This window comes from Portunus trituberculatus, chromosome 27, assembly GCF_017591435.1.
Source record: "Portunus trituberculatus isolate SZX2019 chromosome 27, ASM1759143v1, whole genome shotgun sequence".
Taxonomy (NCBI): Eukaryota; Metazoa; Arthropoda; class Malacostraca; order Decapoda; family Portunidae; genus Portunus; species Portunus trituberculatus.
Window position 1 is genome coordinate 4929370 of NC_059281.1, and position 16541 is coordinate 4945910.

General features: G+C 45.5%; 1 protein-coding gene across 3 annotated transcripts in view; it reads right to left on the reverse strand.

Moving 5' to 3' along the window:
* LOC123509699 (diacylglycerol kinase theta-like) overlaps nucleotides 1-16541 on the reverse strand; it is a 59050-nt gene that overhangs the window by 8159 nt on the left and 34350 nt on the right. For 2 of the 3 annotated variants that reach the window (XM_045264191.1, XM_045264193.1), the window contains exons 4-16: nucleotides 15978-16129; nucleotides 14975-15125; nucleotides 14200-14286; nucleotides 13616-13720; nucleotides 12847-13099; nucleotides 12035-12234; nucleotides 10726-10938; nucleotides 10182-10322; nucleotides 9331-9505; nucleotides 8437-8759; nucleotides 6257-6386; nucleotides 5490-5806; nucleotides 3556-3659 (exon numbers count right to left, since the gene is read on the reverse strand). In XM_045264191.1, the coding sequence (XP_045120126.1) occupies nucleotides 3556-3659; nucleotides 5490-5806; nucleotides 6257-6386; nucleotides 8437-8759; nucleotides 9331-9505; nucleotides 10182-10322; nucleotides 10726-10938; nucleotides 12035-12234; nucleotides 12847-13099; nucleotides 13616-13720; nucleotides 14200-14286; nucleotides 14975-15125; nucleotides 15978-16129 (2351 nt within the window). The remainder of the gene's footprint in view (nucleotides 1-3555; nucleotides 3660-5489; nucleotides 5807-6256; nucleotides 6387-8436; nucleotides 8760-9330; nucleotides 9506-10181; nucleotides 10323-10725; nucleotides 10939-12034; nucleotides 12235-12846; nucleotides 13100-13615; nucleotides 13721-14199; nucleotides 14287-14974; nucleotides 15126-15977; nucleotides 16130-16541) is intronic. The other variant, XM_045264192.1, reaches the window with a different exon arrangement.

Here is a 16541-nt window from a genome sequence, read left to right on the forward strand (position 1 = left end):
CCTTTATCCACCACCACCACACGTCTCACACACATCCCTCGCTACACACACACATCTCTCTCTCTCTCTCTCTCTCTCTCTCTCTCTCTCTCTCTCTCTCTCTCTCTCTCTCGCCACTTCATAACGTTTCAAATCCCCCCAGCAGATGTGATGTCGCTCCCAGATTTGTATCAATGACAAATTTTATGCCCAGTTTTGTGTCTTTGCCTTTGTGGAGACGCTTCCCCTTGAAGGATGTCAGTCTGGTATACAGAAAGACTTCCACAAACACAAGCCTGAATGCAAATTTACAATAAATTTCATTACCAATAGTTCAACTTAATATCCTTTTACATTATTCTCAAATAGTACCATAGACAACTGGCAAACTGATACACAGTTACTAAGATGAGAGTAAAAATGAAGATATATATGTGGCAGGTGACTAAGGAAAACTATTAAATTATATACCTACGAATAATAACATCTTGAACTCGAAAATATAAGAGAAAGTATTCAGGACAAAATGACTCAAGTTCGACACTGGGAGGAACACAAACAGTCCGTCTCTAGGTTTGGATTTGTGCGCAATGAACTTTTAAGATGCAAGTGACTGTTCTTAAGGTGTCTGAGGTGCCGAGCATGGACACACACACACACACACACACACACACACACACACACACACACAGAGCATCGCTTATCCTGAGTATTTAGCATCATCACCGTTCATCAGCCTTTCCATCATCACCATCATCATCACTCATCCATACCATCATCACCATCACCATCACCATCACCATCATCATCATCACTCAATCGTATCTCAGCCCCCCCTCTCTCTCACTCCTCCCCTCACCACCAATTAGCCGAAATCATCACCGTCACCATTATTAATATATTCTTATCAATTAGCATAACTTAATATACACTTAAGACTTATTATTATTATTATTATTATTATTATTATTATTATTATCATCATTATTATTATTATTATGTTAAAAAAGCATAAAAATGATGCAGTAAAAGCCAATGGAAAGAATACAATCATCATCATCATCATCATTATCATTATCATCACAAAAATCATGGCAATTCCATAAGTAAAAATATATATGAATAAATTAAGAGAGAGAGAGAGAGAGAGAGAGAGAGAGAGAGAATATAATCATTAATTTTTATGCGTACAAGAAAAAACAAACAGCAATTCAGAAAGAAGTAAAAAAAAAAAAATGTAAAAAATAATATTGCAAATGAGTGAAAGAATTTTGAGTGCAGGAAAAAAAAAAAAAAAACACGGAGAAAAAAAAGAAGCGATGATTGACACTTTCTAACAATACTTGAAGAAATATGAAGTTATAAGCAATATATATATATATATATATATATATATATATATATATATATATATATATATATATATATATATATATATAATACAATAATAAGTAGCAATTTATTCTGTCGACCTTATCAGCATGTGTCTCGGAGAGAGAGAGAGAGAGAGAGAGAGAGAGAGAGAGAGAGAATAGGAGGGAGTTGTGGTGAGCTGCTGTGGAATTACTGGGGAGGGAGGGAGGGAAAGAGGGGAGAGAGGGAAGGAGGGAAAGAGGGGAGGGAGGGAGGGAGAAGAGGGAGGGGGAGGGAGGCAAGACTACCTAACCGTGTGTGTGTGTGTGTGTGTGTGTGTGTGTGTGTAGGAGTGGACACGTGGCGTAGAAGGTTGTGCTATGCTTATCTAATGGGGAAACATATTATCTGAACCATGGAGAGAGAGAGAGAGAGAGAGAGAGAGAGAGAGAGAGAGAGAGAGAGAGAGAGTAACGATAAAGTATACACACATACATACATAAAAGATAATACGTTCATAGCCACCACAAAGACAGCCATTCGTTCATACACGGGATAAGCTGTTGCAGAAGAAGATGAAGAAAGAAAGAAAGAAAGAAAGAAAGAAAAAGGGAATCCACTCAAAAGCAAGTAAAGAACATGAGTGAAAATGAGGAATGTGAGATAAATATAACATGAACACAACAATAACAATAACAACAACAGCAACAACAACAACACTAACAATAACAACAGTACTAGCAGCAGTAATAGTAGTAGTAGTGGTGGTGGTGGTTGCGGCGGCAGCGACAGCAATAACAACAAGTGACAACAATGACAACAACTGCAGAAACGAGAAAAATAAGAACAAGAACAACAAAAATCAATGCATCAAGGTGTCTCTTGTTCTCAATTTCACCAAGAAGAAGAAGAAGAAGAAGAAGAAGAAGAAGAAGAAGAAGAAGAAGAAGAAGAAGAAGAAGAAGAAGAAGATGATGATGATGATGAAAAAGAAGAAGAAGAAGAAGAAGAAGAAGAAGAAGAAGGAGGAGGAGGAGGAGGAGGAGGAGGAGGAGGAGGAGGAGGAGGAGGAGGAGGAGGAGGAGGAGGAGAAGAAGGAGGAGGAGGAGGAGATGATGATGATGATAATGAGGGAAAATTGAAGGAAGGGAAGAATTAGCAAGCACAATGCTATTATTTCTTCAGAGAGAGAGAGAGAGAGAGAGAGAGAGAGAGAGAGAGAGAGAGAGAGAGAGAGAGAGAGACTGTGAAGCATATCCTTAAGATCAATATTATCATAGAATGAGTAAAAAGAGAATTATCAGTAACTTCAAGAACAACAACAGCAACAACAGCAACAGCAACAGCAGTAACAACAACAATAGCAACAACAAATGACAACACAAGGAACATTTTACGAGGATATGAATACTTCAACAAGAAACAACAAGAATACGACAAAATAAGGATACAGAAAATATAGGAAGTAAGAAAACACAACAGCTTAATAATAACAATAAAATAACAACGAATTAACAACACTTAGGAAGGAAGAAAAGGAAAATAAAGGAAGGAAATTACAAGTAGAAACCATGAAATTTTGTGGTTAGGTACACACACAAAAAAAAAAAAAAAAAGAAAACTGAGAAAGGTAGAAAATAAAAGTATGAAGAGAAAAAAAAAATAAGAAAAAAAAAAACATGAAGACTTGGAAAAACTCAACACCACAAATTAGAGAAAGATAAAGACTGAAAAAAACGAATCGATTTTTCTTCTCCATCGTCCACTACCGCCACCACCACCACCGCCACGTACACCTCCTGTCTAGCCCCTCCCCCTTCCTATCCATTCCTTCCCAACGTTCCCTGCAGCTTCACTCACCCCTGTGCTACATAACCTCACTGCTGTGGCGCCAAACATCCAATTAATCAATCAGTCAACCTTTCCTTACTACTACTTTTATCGAGACCTGTAGTTAGATACGCTTTACTCTCACCACCATTTCAAAGGCTACAGAGATAATTAACCGCGTTCTCAAGAGTTTCTCCTGATAATAATGTAAAAAAAATCCTGTTAATCTGTCACTAGAACCGTAAAAAACACCTGTAACCATAACTAGAGCCTTTTTGAATGTAGGGGAGGTGCAGCGCAGGTTAAGAATATTGTCTTTATTACCAAACCCGGCGCAAACCTTTCACTTTACTACATTACCCGTCCCAGCCCCACCAGGCCTACCCGACCCACCTTGAGGGCTGATTTGAGAACCACCACCTCGCCGGGCGCCTGGTTCCACGGTTCACCATCCACTTGAACCGGTAGCTCGGAGTTCAGCTTGATACGGATGTGACCTGAGGGAGAAGAGAACCGGTAAACGTACGCACACACACACACACACACACACACACACACACACCTCGTTACGCCAGATGGATGTACGTACGTTTGTGTAGTAAGGACGCGTGACAAAACAGGTCTAGCTGGCATGTTACATCATCGTAAGTACCATACATACATACATACATACATACATACATACGAATGAAAGACCAAGTGAAGGAAAATGCAAAGAAAGAAAGGAAGAAAGGAAGATGAATAGATAGACAGATAGATGGATAGATCAATAGACAGCAAACTTAATCTTAGTAGACCACGAAAAGATAAGAAAAAATAGTAAAGGGAATGAAATAGAAGAAAAAATAAAAAGTTAATATTTACAGACACACAAGTTGGTAAAAAAAACCCAGCAAATAAACAAATGAATAAACTAATAAATTATAACACACACACACACACACACACAGAGTGGCGTAGTGGATAAGGTGGTGAGCGTGGGATCGGACAGACGTCCACACACAGGTTCGAATCCCACCATGTGCCGCCTTAAACTTTGCTATTTGTCGAGTGGTTTAAAGTTACCTACATGTCACCATGATACACAGGTTCTAGGTGGTTACACCAAAGATGCGCTTGGGTGGTGATATGGGCCCTAATATGGGTACCACTGTAAATAAAATTGCCTGCGCCGCTAATGAGTGGAAGCTGAACAGCGCTTCCCATACTCAAGTAGACCTACAGGCGCTATAGGCCATAACATAAAAAAAAAACCCACACATTGTCATGAATAAGCTAAAGATTTAAAAAATATCACTTAAGATATAATATACACGACGAATTACATAACATCACCTAATGCAGCTCCCCCCCCATCTCTCTCTCTCTCTCTCTCTCTCTCTCTCTCTCTCTTTCTCTATCTCTCCCCTTCCCACTCTTAAAGACCCTAAATTAAAGCTAGATTAGTCCTCATCACCTCTTTGCTACTACGTGTGTGTGTGTGTGTGTGTGTGTGTGTGTGTGTGTGTGTGAGAGAGAGAGAGAGAGAGAGAGAGAGAGAGAGAGAGAGAGAGAGAGAGAGAGAGAGAGAGACTTCAGTCATATACCACGAAATTTCACGGTGGTCTGCTCTCTTGTTTTCACTGTTCAGGTAACACACACACACACACACACACACACACACACACACATCTAAAAAGTACATGACCATACGAATGTGCACTAGAGATATAATGTAAGTGTAGATAAAATATCCTCCCTCTCTCTCTCTCTCTCTCTCTCTCTGTGTGTGTGTGTGTGTGTGTGTGTGTGTGTTGGCTGATGACAAGCGTGCAAATTAAGTGACAGAGTGTCTCTCATCTTCTCATTCCCCCACCCAAGTCCTCCCTACCTCCCCCCTCACTCATTCTTCCCTACCACCTCTCTCTCTCTCTCTCTCTCTCTCTCTCTCTCTCTCTCTCTCTCTCTCTCTCAGACCTGTTGATAAGCGACACCCTCATATCTCTTTCTACCGTGACCCCGTGTTCTCTCTCTCTCTCTCTCTCTCTCTCTCTCTCTCTCTCTCTCTCTTCCTTCCTTCTCCATCAATCTATTGCCTTCGCTGCCATATTTTCCTTCCCATTCCCTTCCAATCAGTCAGTCAATCATTAATCAGCCAATCAATCAGCCAGTCAGTCAATCGAATCTCCTTTCCTACCATATCTCTCTTTGCTTCCCTCTCCATTTCGTCAACTCCCTTCTCTTCATCTTCCCTTTCCTTCTGTTTCCTCACCTTCCCTTTCCTTCCCTCCACTTCCCTTTCTCTTCCTGCCCCCTTCCGTCCCTCCACCCAGGAGGCTGTGACTCACCTCCTTGGGCGATGCGGATGGCAGATCGCAGGCCTGACTGGATCTGGCCGAGGTGGACGATGCCAGTCACACCAACAACCTCGAGGTGTCCGTCCCAGTGGTTGGGCTTGTTGAACTGGTCGTCCTTCTCTGGCCCCCACGGGTTGGCTCCTGACCCCCAAGACAGAATGTTGAGGATGATGACTCCCTCCAGCGGCGGCAATTCTACAGGCTTGCCGTCCACCTCGAGGCGTATCTCTTTGTGCAGGTCCTTACACAGCTTACGAGAGACCATCTTGCGCAGCCCCATCTTGACGTATACGCTCTTGTTGTGCAGCCTGTAGATGTGGGAGAAGTGTTAGGGGTATGGCCATGCTCGATGGTGTAATATGTGTTGTTCACGGCTGTCTGTCTGTCTGTCTACCTCCCTAATGCAAGAGTTATCAACTTTTTTTCAATCTTTCACTCTTTTCACTGGTAAACTCTGCAACTCCCTGCTTGGTTCAACATGCATTTCCATTTCCTATGACTTTGCTTCTTGCAAGAGATAAGTTTCAAGATACTTTTCCTCCAATTGTATAATCCTTCAAGGACTGGCGACTTAGTGTGCTAGGCCGGTGCCCCGTTGACCGTAAACTGTTAACTGTTACCTTCCCAAGAGGAGTTCATGGATATGATTAAGATCACAAACACTACACGCCACACATCCTTGCTAAGAGACGACAGTAACCATCCGCGGTGACTGAAAAATCCTTAACTACCTGTACGGCATTCCAACCAATGCTCACCTGCTGTTAAATTTGTTGGGGTTCTCTTCGCGGGCGTTGTGGAAGTCGAGACACAGCTCTGCCTCGATGCCGATACCGAAGTAGTTGTTCATCACGAAGATCTGGGTGTTGTCCTCGCTGGTGGACCCGGCTGGCGGAGGGACGTGGAGAGGAGAGGAGAGGAGCGGTAAGAGACAACGAAACAATCAAGATCAACAGTAACATGTGTCTTACCAAACTCTCTTCCACTACTCAAAGCGTTTTTCTCTCCGTTTCACGTCCACTAAAGGTGGTGTCACACTAGCACTTTTTCCGTCGATTAATGCGATTTTCGTCTAGTTTTCAACGTTCCGCATGAACTTATCGCATGAATTTGTCAGACTATAGGGATCGTTTCCGTCTGCAAATTTTCCGCCTTTGTTTACATACCAAGACCAAGACCACAAGACTTGCCGCGTCTCCTCAACCTGCTTCTACGTGCATTGTTTCTACCACTAACCATGAACGCATCCATGCACGCTTTTTGGCTTGTTTAGCTCGTCTAAGTTTCGTAATACACAGTATTACGTTCAGAGCAGCGTATCTTTGCCGCAGCGTGGCCTCCATGTTTGTTTACATTGTCGGTCTGTGTTGGCGGGAAGTGACGACGAAACACCGTTTGTGTGTGACAGTCAGTCAAAATATTGTCGATTTTCTGAAAAACGACGGAAAAGTGCTAGTGTGACACCGCCTTAAGCTGAAACTCTATCAATTGTCAATTAACATTCCAACACCTACTACTTATCGTTTTCCTTAGTCTTACGTCATCTGATAGGATGAGCATCAATTGTCGGATTTCGTTATCACATCAATACATCGCCGGCCTCAGAATAGAAACAACATAAAGTATGGCTGAATGAGGCGAAACAGAGTAGGTGAGGCATTGTGTGTGTGTGTGGGGGGGGGGTTTCACTGTTTGATCTGCTGCAGTCTCTGACGAGACAGCCAGACGTTACCCTACGGAACGAGCTCAGAGCTCATTATTTCCGATCTTCGGATAGGCCTGAGACCAGGCACACACCACACACCGGGACAACAAGGTCACAACTCCTCGATTTACATCCCGTACCTACTCACTGCTAGGTGAACACCAGGGGTTACACGTGAAAGGAGACACACCCAAATATCTCCACCCGGCCGGGAAATCGAACCCCGGTCCTCTGGCTTGTGAAGCCAGCGCTCTAACCACTGAGCTACCGGACGTGTGTGTTTCACTGTATGATCTGCTGCAGTCTCTGACGAGACAGCCAGACGTTACCCTACGGAACGAGCTCAGAGCTCATTATTTCCGATCTTCGGATAGACCTGAGACCAGGCACACACCACACACCGGGACAACAAGGTCACAACTCCTCGATTCACATCCCGTACCTACTCACTGCTAGGTGAACAGGGGCTACACGTGAAAGGAGACACACCCAAATATCTCCACCCGGCCGGGGAATCGAACCCCGGTCCCCTGGCTTGTGAAGCCAGCGCTCTAACCACTGAGCTACCGGGTGTGTGTGTGTGTGTGTGTGTGTGTGTGTGTGTGTGTGTGTGTGTGTGTGTGTGTGTGTGTGTGTGTGTGTAAGAGGATATGATAATGGAACGATGAGGGTTAGTGAGGATATGAGGCAGTATGCGTACGTGTGTGTGTGTGTGTGTGTGTGTGTGTGTGTGTGTGTGTGTGTGTGTGTGTGTGTGTGTGTGTGTGTGTGTGTGTGACGATAAGGGTGTCTAAATATGGAAGGTAAGGTGACTGGCGTGCGGCGGAGTGTGTGAGGGTGTCAGGCTGGATGTGTGGCAGGGTGTGAAAGTGTGAGGCTGAGTGGTACACTGCCTAACTGTGTTGACACTATAACGTTTTTTTTTTTTTAAGACGGTGTAGTAGTAGTAGTAGTAGTAGTAGTAGTAGTAGTAGTAGTAGTAGTAGTAGTAGTAGCAGCAGCAGCAGCAGCAGCAGCAGCAGCAGCAGCAGCAGCAGCAGTAGTAGTAGTAGTAGTAGTAGTAGTAGTAGTAGTAGTAGTAGTAGTAGTAGTAGTAGTAGTAGTAGTAGTAGTAGTAGTAGTAGCATGCCACTTTGAGCTATCTCGAATATCTGTATACATGTATGTGGTCGGGAAGCGGTGTGAGGGATGTGCAATCGTGCGTTCATATCTAGACAAAACCACACAACTAACCGGTGGAGTTGGTCTGGGTGGGTTTGTCTTCCATCTTCTCATCCACATGGAACACCACAGTCCAGCGGTCCAGCCTCACTTCCTCGGCCTCTATTACGTCCTTCAGCAGGTTGATGGGGTCCTCGCCGCCGTTGTAGCCCGGGCCCCAGCGCAGCACACGAGCCAGGTCGTTGCCTGTGCCCAGGGGAACGATGGCGCAGGCGGGGTGTTCGCATTCCGAGTCCTGCCCAACGTTGTCCAAGCACTGCAGCACCCAGCCAATGGTTCCGTCTCCGCCGCACACCAGGATCTTGTAGCTCTTCACCTTGCGGAACACATACAACCTGCAGGGGACGAGGGGACGAGGTGACCAGTGAACGTGGTGAAGTGAGTAGAGGTATAGTAAATGGTGGTAAAGTGAACGGAGGTGAAGTAAATGGTGGTGAAGCGAGCAGAGGTGAAGTAAATGGTGGTGAAGCGAGCAGAGGTGAAGTAAAGGTGGTGAAGTGAAGAGAGGTGAAGTAAATGATGGTGAAGTATATGGTGGTGAAGTGGACCGAGATGAAGTAAATGGTGGCGAAGTGAAGAGAGGTGGCTCACACAGACATACCTCCCAGTACATATCCCATAAATACATAACATAAACCTAAGGGAATTCACCGTGAGAGAATTATCTAAAAGGAAATTTTCAAGGAGTAATCGTCGTGGGGTAAGAAACAGAGCGTAACCAACCCAAACCGGCCACTCTTCCCCCTGATGCACCAGGCAGGGTCAGCTTGTGTCAGGCTGGGAGAGAGGGAGGGAACTTACCACTGACACCATTCTCTAGCGGAGGAATTGTTATTGGAGACTCTAGTGTGTGAGACTTACTAAGGTGAAACTGATCTCTTAAGTGTGAATTATAGCTTGACTCACCCTGGCAGCGGTCCTCCATTGTCCAAGTCGAACACTTGGTAAGGGTTGAGGAGCTTCCTGAAGGAGTGGATGAGCTGCAGGCCCTGACACCCGCCAGACTTGACGTTGACGAATACGAGCAGCGGCTGGACACCATCGGGGATGAGCTGGGGCTGTACGTTGGGCAGCAGCATCACTGGGGAGGGCAGGGGGCGGGATGAAGCATGAGAGGAGAGGTGCAAGTAGTGTTATAAGAAAAGTGCATAGATAACATGGCCTGAGCGTTAAGGCACGTCAGGTTTTCATTTGGACATCAAACGAAGGCAGCAAGATTATCAGTCCAGCTGTCATGAATGTTTTCCTCGCTGGTGATGCAGTCTTCGATGAGCAAGAATCATAAAAACGATCCTGAATAGGATTTCCACCAGAGGTTGCTGAAAGTAATGAAGGTAAGATATCGTAATTTTAAAAGATGCTGACACGAGGTGCCTCGGAAGTGCAGCCAATGTTGAGCTATCATTAGTATCATGAAAACAGTACTGGATGTAATTTACACTATAGCCTGTTGAAAATAATAAAGGGAAGGTGTCGAAATGCTCAAAGAATACAGCCACCGGAGTGCTTCTGGACACGCAGCCATTGTTGTGCCACAGTGTTCACCGGTGGCTCTCAAGATTTGTTGCTTATTGGTGCAGTAAAGGTACATGTTGGACTTTGACGCGCACCAACCCAGCAGTCAGAGTAGTTCAAGAATACTAAAGGACACAAATTTTAGAAAACATGCCTATCTAAGAAAATGAGGCCATGCACTTTGGTGAGTCACGGAGAACAGTTTGCCAATGACTGCTCTACACTCTACACTCCACACTCACCCAGCAGAGTCTTGTCGTCGTAGCGGGATTCCCTCAGGGTGTAGAAGGCCCGCACAGCCAAGTCAGAGTCCTCGTAAGTAATGACCATTGACCCGTACTCGTAGTAGATGGGGCCGATACTGGAGTACTTGTAGCCGGCAGCTGGTGGTGGTGGTGGTGGTATATGGCAGCAACAAGGAAGAGAAAGGGTGATGTGACTATTTAGCTGGTTACATAAGAATATCCAGTTACTATTCCCTTCCCTCCAGTGAGTGAGTAAACTAACCCATGACATTCAGTAACGTCAGTTGAATAGACAGGCATAATTTGAAGTTTCCATCTCCTTTTCCTTTCATTTTTCACACATCGCCTGCTTTACTCCTTAAAATGCAGTACAGACCACTCATCGGCCTACGTTCACACACACACACACACACACACACACACACACACACACACACACACACACACACACACACTAGAGGCCACTAACACCTGCAATATAGTTATGAAGCAGAACATCACATGACCTAAAGTAACGAATGATTTCTATACAAACACTCACCGTTTCCGAGGATGTCAGTCAGTATGTTGTCGTACTGGCGCTGGGATAAGTTCGGGGGAAGGTTGCCGACGAAGAGAGCGATGTTGGAACCGTGGGGATCCTTGGCTAGCTGGAGATAGAAACGCATCATCTCCATCTGCCGCACACTCTCCCTTGCCACGGCCTTCATCAACTCCCACGGGCGCTCAGAGTTCTCCATCACCCTCTCCGATACTGTGCCGGGAGGAAGGGAAGGGTTAGGTAGTGAGGCGTGTGTTGGGGAGGAAGGAAGGCAGAGAGGAAGGGTTAGGTAGTGAGGCGTGTGTTGGGGAGGAAGGAAGGCAGAGAGGAAGGGTGAGTGTTGTTGTGGTGGTGGTGGTGGTGGTGATTGTTGTTGTAAGAGTACCTACTGTATATGGTATGATTGATAAATCTCTCTCTCTCTCTCTCTCTCTCTCTCTCTCACTTACACACACACACACACACACACACACACACACACACACACACATACAGACAGACACACAAACACACACAACTATATACATTTAACGCTGGATTAATCTGAAGAAAGGAAAAACACATTTCTCACCATTTTCCCTTTTCATGAGCCATCCCATGATCCACACAAATCCACTACTGCCTCCCATCGACCCCCACCTACCACACTCCACCTACTAGACAAACCCCCCCAACATTCCACTCCACTCCTACTGTCACCTACTCCAGCATTTTCCGGCCCTCTGCTGTCTACTCTAAGACTAACACCATTTTACCTTCCTCTCCCTTCCTTGTCTCTACATCACAAGTTTCAGACCGGTCATATCTTCTAGCCCACCTACTTCCCCTCCCCGACTCCCAACTCCAGTCCACTCTAGTCCCACTCCAGACCCACTCCAAGCCTACTCCTTCAGTGACAAAGGCGCGGGTTCTATTTTTTTTTTTTTTATTCGCAGAGGCGTGACATGACCTGGTATTGATTTATTGTGAAGATCTTTAGACGCTTCTAGTTTAAATGCACACTTCACCTACCTTCCTCTCTCTCACTCTCTCTCTCTCTCTCTCTCTCTCTCTCTCTCTCTCTCTCTCTCTCTCTCTCTCTCTCTTCATTCCGTGCGCCACACACATACTTAATATCACTTACGAAACTCTCTCAGCACGCGCACACACACACACACACACACACACACACACACACACACACACACACACACACACACGAATAAATGGATAGATAAATGAATGCAAAGACAGTTTATTGACCACGAACACACACACACACACACACACACACACACACACACACACACACACACACACACACACTCACCTCCCTTGTCCAGCATAACCTCCACCAGGCGGTAGTCCTCTGGGTTGGCGTCAGGGAGGTCGAACTTCTTGAGGGCCAGCGAGATGACTTCAGTAACGCAGGTGTGGGAGGTGACGGGCAGCACAGTATGTTCCACGCCCACGGCACCGCCCAGGCGAGACGGGTACACGTGGATTTGGCCCTCATCATTGCCTTTCTCCCTGTGTCCACGAAGAAAAGGTAGATGTAGTTATAATGGGAAGGACGATAGACAAAGACGTAGAAGAAGCAAACGAACATAAACATCGTGAAGGTAATATGATATGGTTGCTCTGTCACCTTCACACAAACGCACACACACACACACACACACACACACACACACACACACACACACACACACACACGCGTACAAACATACAGTCAAGTCATCATACTGGCTTCGTTGGCACACACGAGAGATGAACAAACAAAGTGTGAAGGAGGAAGTACTGAGGGGGATAAGCATAGCACGGACGGTGTGAGGGGCTGGTGGGGTTGGAAGGAGGGAAGGCAGGAGGAAGGGGGAGAAAGGAAGCACAAAGGGTAGTAAGTAAATATAGAGGCGTGGCTGGAGAGAGAGAGAGAGAGAGAGAGAGAGAGAGAGAGAGAGAGAGAGAGAGAGAGAGAGAGAGAGAGAGAGAGAGAGAGAGAGAGAGAGAGAGAGAGAGAGAGAGAGAGAGAGAGAGAGAGAGAGAGAGAGAGAGAGAGAGAGAGAGTGTGTGTGTAAACACGGAAAACTAGAACAGAATAGACAAGAATTGAAAAGAAAGTATACCAAAGTGAATCGTCACCTGTATCTGAGGAACACTGCTGGTCGCTTGCCATCCCGACGGGTCAGCTTGGACACGGGCAAGGCATCAGTCAGCTCCGTCTCTTCGGCAGCAGAGGCGTCCGTCAGGTAGGTATTGCCGACCTCCTGCGGCAGGTGGAAAGCACGCAGCGCAGCCGTCAGGAACTCCGACACCGAAGCAGTCTTAGAGATTGTGATGGGGCGGAACATGCGGCGCCTCTGTGAGCTGTTGCCATCAAACACCTTGACTACTTCTGTGTGAGAGAGCGGCTCGAGTTAGGCATGGCGTGGAGAGAGGCGAGGAGGAGCAGGAACAATGATACGAGAGGAACCGATGGCTATCTTCAAAACCCAACGTGAAGGAGAGAGAGAGAGAGAGAGAAAGATTTTGACACAAAGAACACATAAAAGCTAACCTCTCACTCATTCAATAATTCAATCCTAATATCCACTATCCACGTCTTCCACAACTCACTCATCCATCCACCAATCAATCCATCCAGTGTGTCCTTGTAGTTGTTGCAGCGGCGTAACACAAACCTCACACCAGCTCCAAACCCTCTTCTGAAACATCCGCGCCACACCACTACTTCCAAAAGACTAGAATTGAAAGCTCACGGTTCCTTTAAGAATATCTACGACTCTAGAGACAGATTCACAAGACAACTACATTATCAACTAAAAAAAAAAAAAAAAACTTATCTCTGTGACCTTTGAAAATAGTCGCGGTGAGAAAGCAAAGCATTTCCCAATACCAGCCCTGTCCTTACCTTCGTCTTTCTCATCCCTGTCCTTGGATCTCTCCCTCATGGCTGGTTCCTCAGCCTCACGCGCCTTGTAGCCCTCACTCACGAACTCCTCAGAGATGCTCCTTGCTGCGGGTTGAGGCACGGATGGGGGGTTAGTGGCAGGAAAGGGAGGCGGAGAGAGAAAGGAATGGAAGACAGGGGCACAAGAGGAGAGACTAAGAAAGATAAAAGGGCATTAGAGGAAGTAAAGAGAAAAACGAGAATATGGGAAGGAAGGAAGGAAGGAAGGAAGGAAGAAGGGAGGGAAGGAGGGAGGAAGAAATGAAAAAGGAGGAAGAGAAGGAAGAATTCAGGGAGGGAAGAAAGAAAGAAATGAAAGAGAGGAGGAAAAACAAGTAGGATACAAGAAAAACAGCAATTTCTTTCATTTATAATACATATAGGAATTACATACCGGTAAACTACTACTAAAACTACTTACTACTACTACTACTACTACTACTACTACTACTACTACTACTACTATTACTATTACTACTGCTGCTGCTGCTGCTGCTGCTGCTGCTGCTACTACTACTACTGCTACTATTACCAGGAACACGTACACGTACATTCGCGGGAGAGCGTGTCCTTCCTCCTGTTCTGTACCCCGATGATGGCTTCCATGGGCACCTCTGTTCGTGGGATGCTTACTGCACAGGGGGAGAGACATGGTGAGGGCGAGGGCAAGGTTATCTCTGGTTGAAAGTGCGTCTGTGTGTCTTTAGTGAAGGCATAGCATGAGTGTGTGTGTGTGTGTGTGTGTGTGTGTGTGTGTGTGTGTGTGTGTGTGTGTGTGTGTGTGTGTGTGTGTGTGTGTGTGTGTGTGTGTGTGTGTGTGTGTGTGTGTGTGTGTGTGTGTGTGTGTGTGTGTGTGTGTGTGTGTGTGTGTGTGTGTGTGTGTGTGTGTGTGTGTGTGTGTGTGTGTGTGTGCTGTAGTGATGTATGGCTGTGTTAGGGTAAATGTGAGTGTCTGTATGTCTTAAAGTGTGTAGGTGTGATTGTGTTTATGTTAAACCTTTAGAGCTGACAACGTGAGTGAATGAGTTTGGATGTGTAAGAAGTGAGTGTGTGGAGTGTAGCAAAACGGAGGTTGTGGTTCTTTGTAAGAGTATGTGAGGGAGACAGAGGAATGAGCGGATCTGAATGATAAGATGGGCAAAACTGAAGCGCATAAGATAAGGTTCTCTCACTCTAACTCCGAAATCGATGTTTAAACTACTGAAACTGATAGTATGCCGAGTGTTCTGATGGTGTGTGTGTGTGTGTGTGTGTGTGTGTGTGTGTGTGTGTGTGTGTGTGTGTGTGTGTGTGTGTGTGTGTGTGTATAAGCAAACTGACCAGCACTCGGGGGCAGCATGATGGGTTCCAGCAGTCCAAAGGTGCATGTCTCCGGCACCCTGCTGGAGCAGCTGGCGTGCACCGTGTAGCCGCACCACTCGCACCGCAGCCCCGCCAGACACTCGGCAGTCCAACATGTCTTCTTGTCCACCTGCAACACCACCACCATCACTACATTACACCATCACACCAATGCCAGCCACACCTATACAGTCTCTCTCTCTCTCTCTCTCTCTCTCTCTCTCTCTCTCTCTCTCTCTCTCTCTCTCTCTCTCTACCACTTGTGTGTGTGTGTGTGTGTGTGTGTGTGTGTGTGTGTGTGTGTGTGTGTGTGTGTGTGTGTGTGTGTGTGTGTGTGTGTGTGTGTGTGTGCTTTGTCTCAATCTTCTTTCCTCCTCTCTTCTTATTTTCTCTTTTTCTTCATGTATCCTCTTCTTCCTCCTTCTCCTGCTCCACCTTCTTTTTTTTCCCTCGTCCACATCTAAGTCTATTAACTATTCCTCCTCCTCCTCTTCCTTCTCCTCCTCCAGCACTCTTTCCTCTCACCACGGCCATTACTCTCCACCATCACATCTTCTTTTACTCCTCCTCTTCCTCTTCCTCTTCTTCCTCCTCCTCCTCCTCCTCCTCCTCCTCCTCCTCCTCCTCCTCCTCCTTCTCCTCTTCCTCCTCTCCTATCACCACTAACACATATGCCCTCACCACTCCCAACGCCCCAAGGTCCACCACACCACCATTACGTTCACTCACCATCATTCACCACTACATCACTACCGATCTGTTCGCTTATTCATTCACTCATTACAATCTCTCCCTGTTTCATCATTCTGCTTATTCTACATTATTAAACACCTATTGTTCATCACCACAGCATCACTCACTCCCTTACTGATCACAATCTCCCACTACATCACCATTCTGCTTATCCTATTCCACTCATCATCATAAGATTAATATTCTACTCATTTTTACACCTCTCGTTCATCACCACAGCGTCACTCACCACACATTTTGAGTTGGCAGGTAGGTTTCCCTCGCGCCAGTGGTGTTGTTGTACCACTTGGGGAAGAGTCTTGTCCAAGATAAAGATGGCGCAGTCCTTGCAGTTTGGAACCACGAAGTCCTCGCAGTCCACGTGCACAAAGTACTCGCACACTGCAATGCAAAGGAAGAGAAAGTTAAGATGTGTATGTGTGCATGTGTTTCGGTGGAGTACAGTTGTGATGGGTGGATCAATCAGTAGTGTTTTCAAGACAGTAGGTGTGTATTATGTGAAATGAGTAAACAGTATACGTAGTAGAAGTGTGGTCAATAAACTCTTTGTATATGTTTATCTATTTAGACATATTTACGTGTTCTCAAGATAGTACGTGTGTATTATATGCAGTAAGTAAATAATATACGTAGTAGTGGTGTGGTCAATAAACTCTTTGTATATGTTTATACACTTCTCTTCTCTATCTAGATATCTATCTACATCTTCCTTTGCTTACATTGTCTTCTATATTTTCCTTACTACTAATAAATTCTTTAGATAAATCTTATGCTTACTGAAACTGGAAGCGTA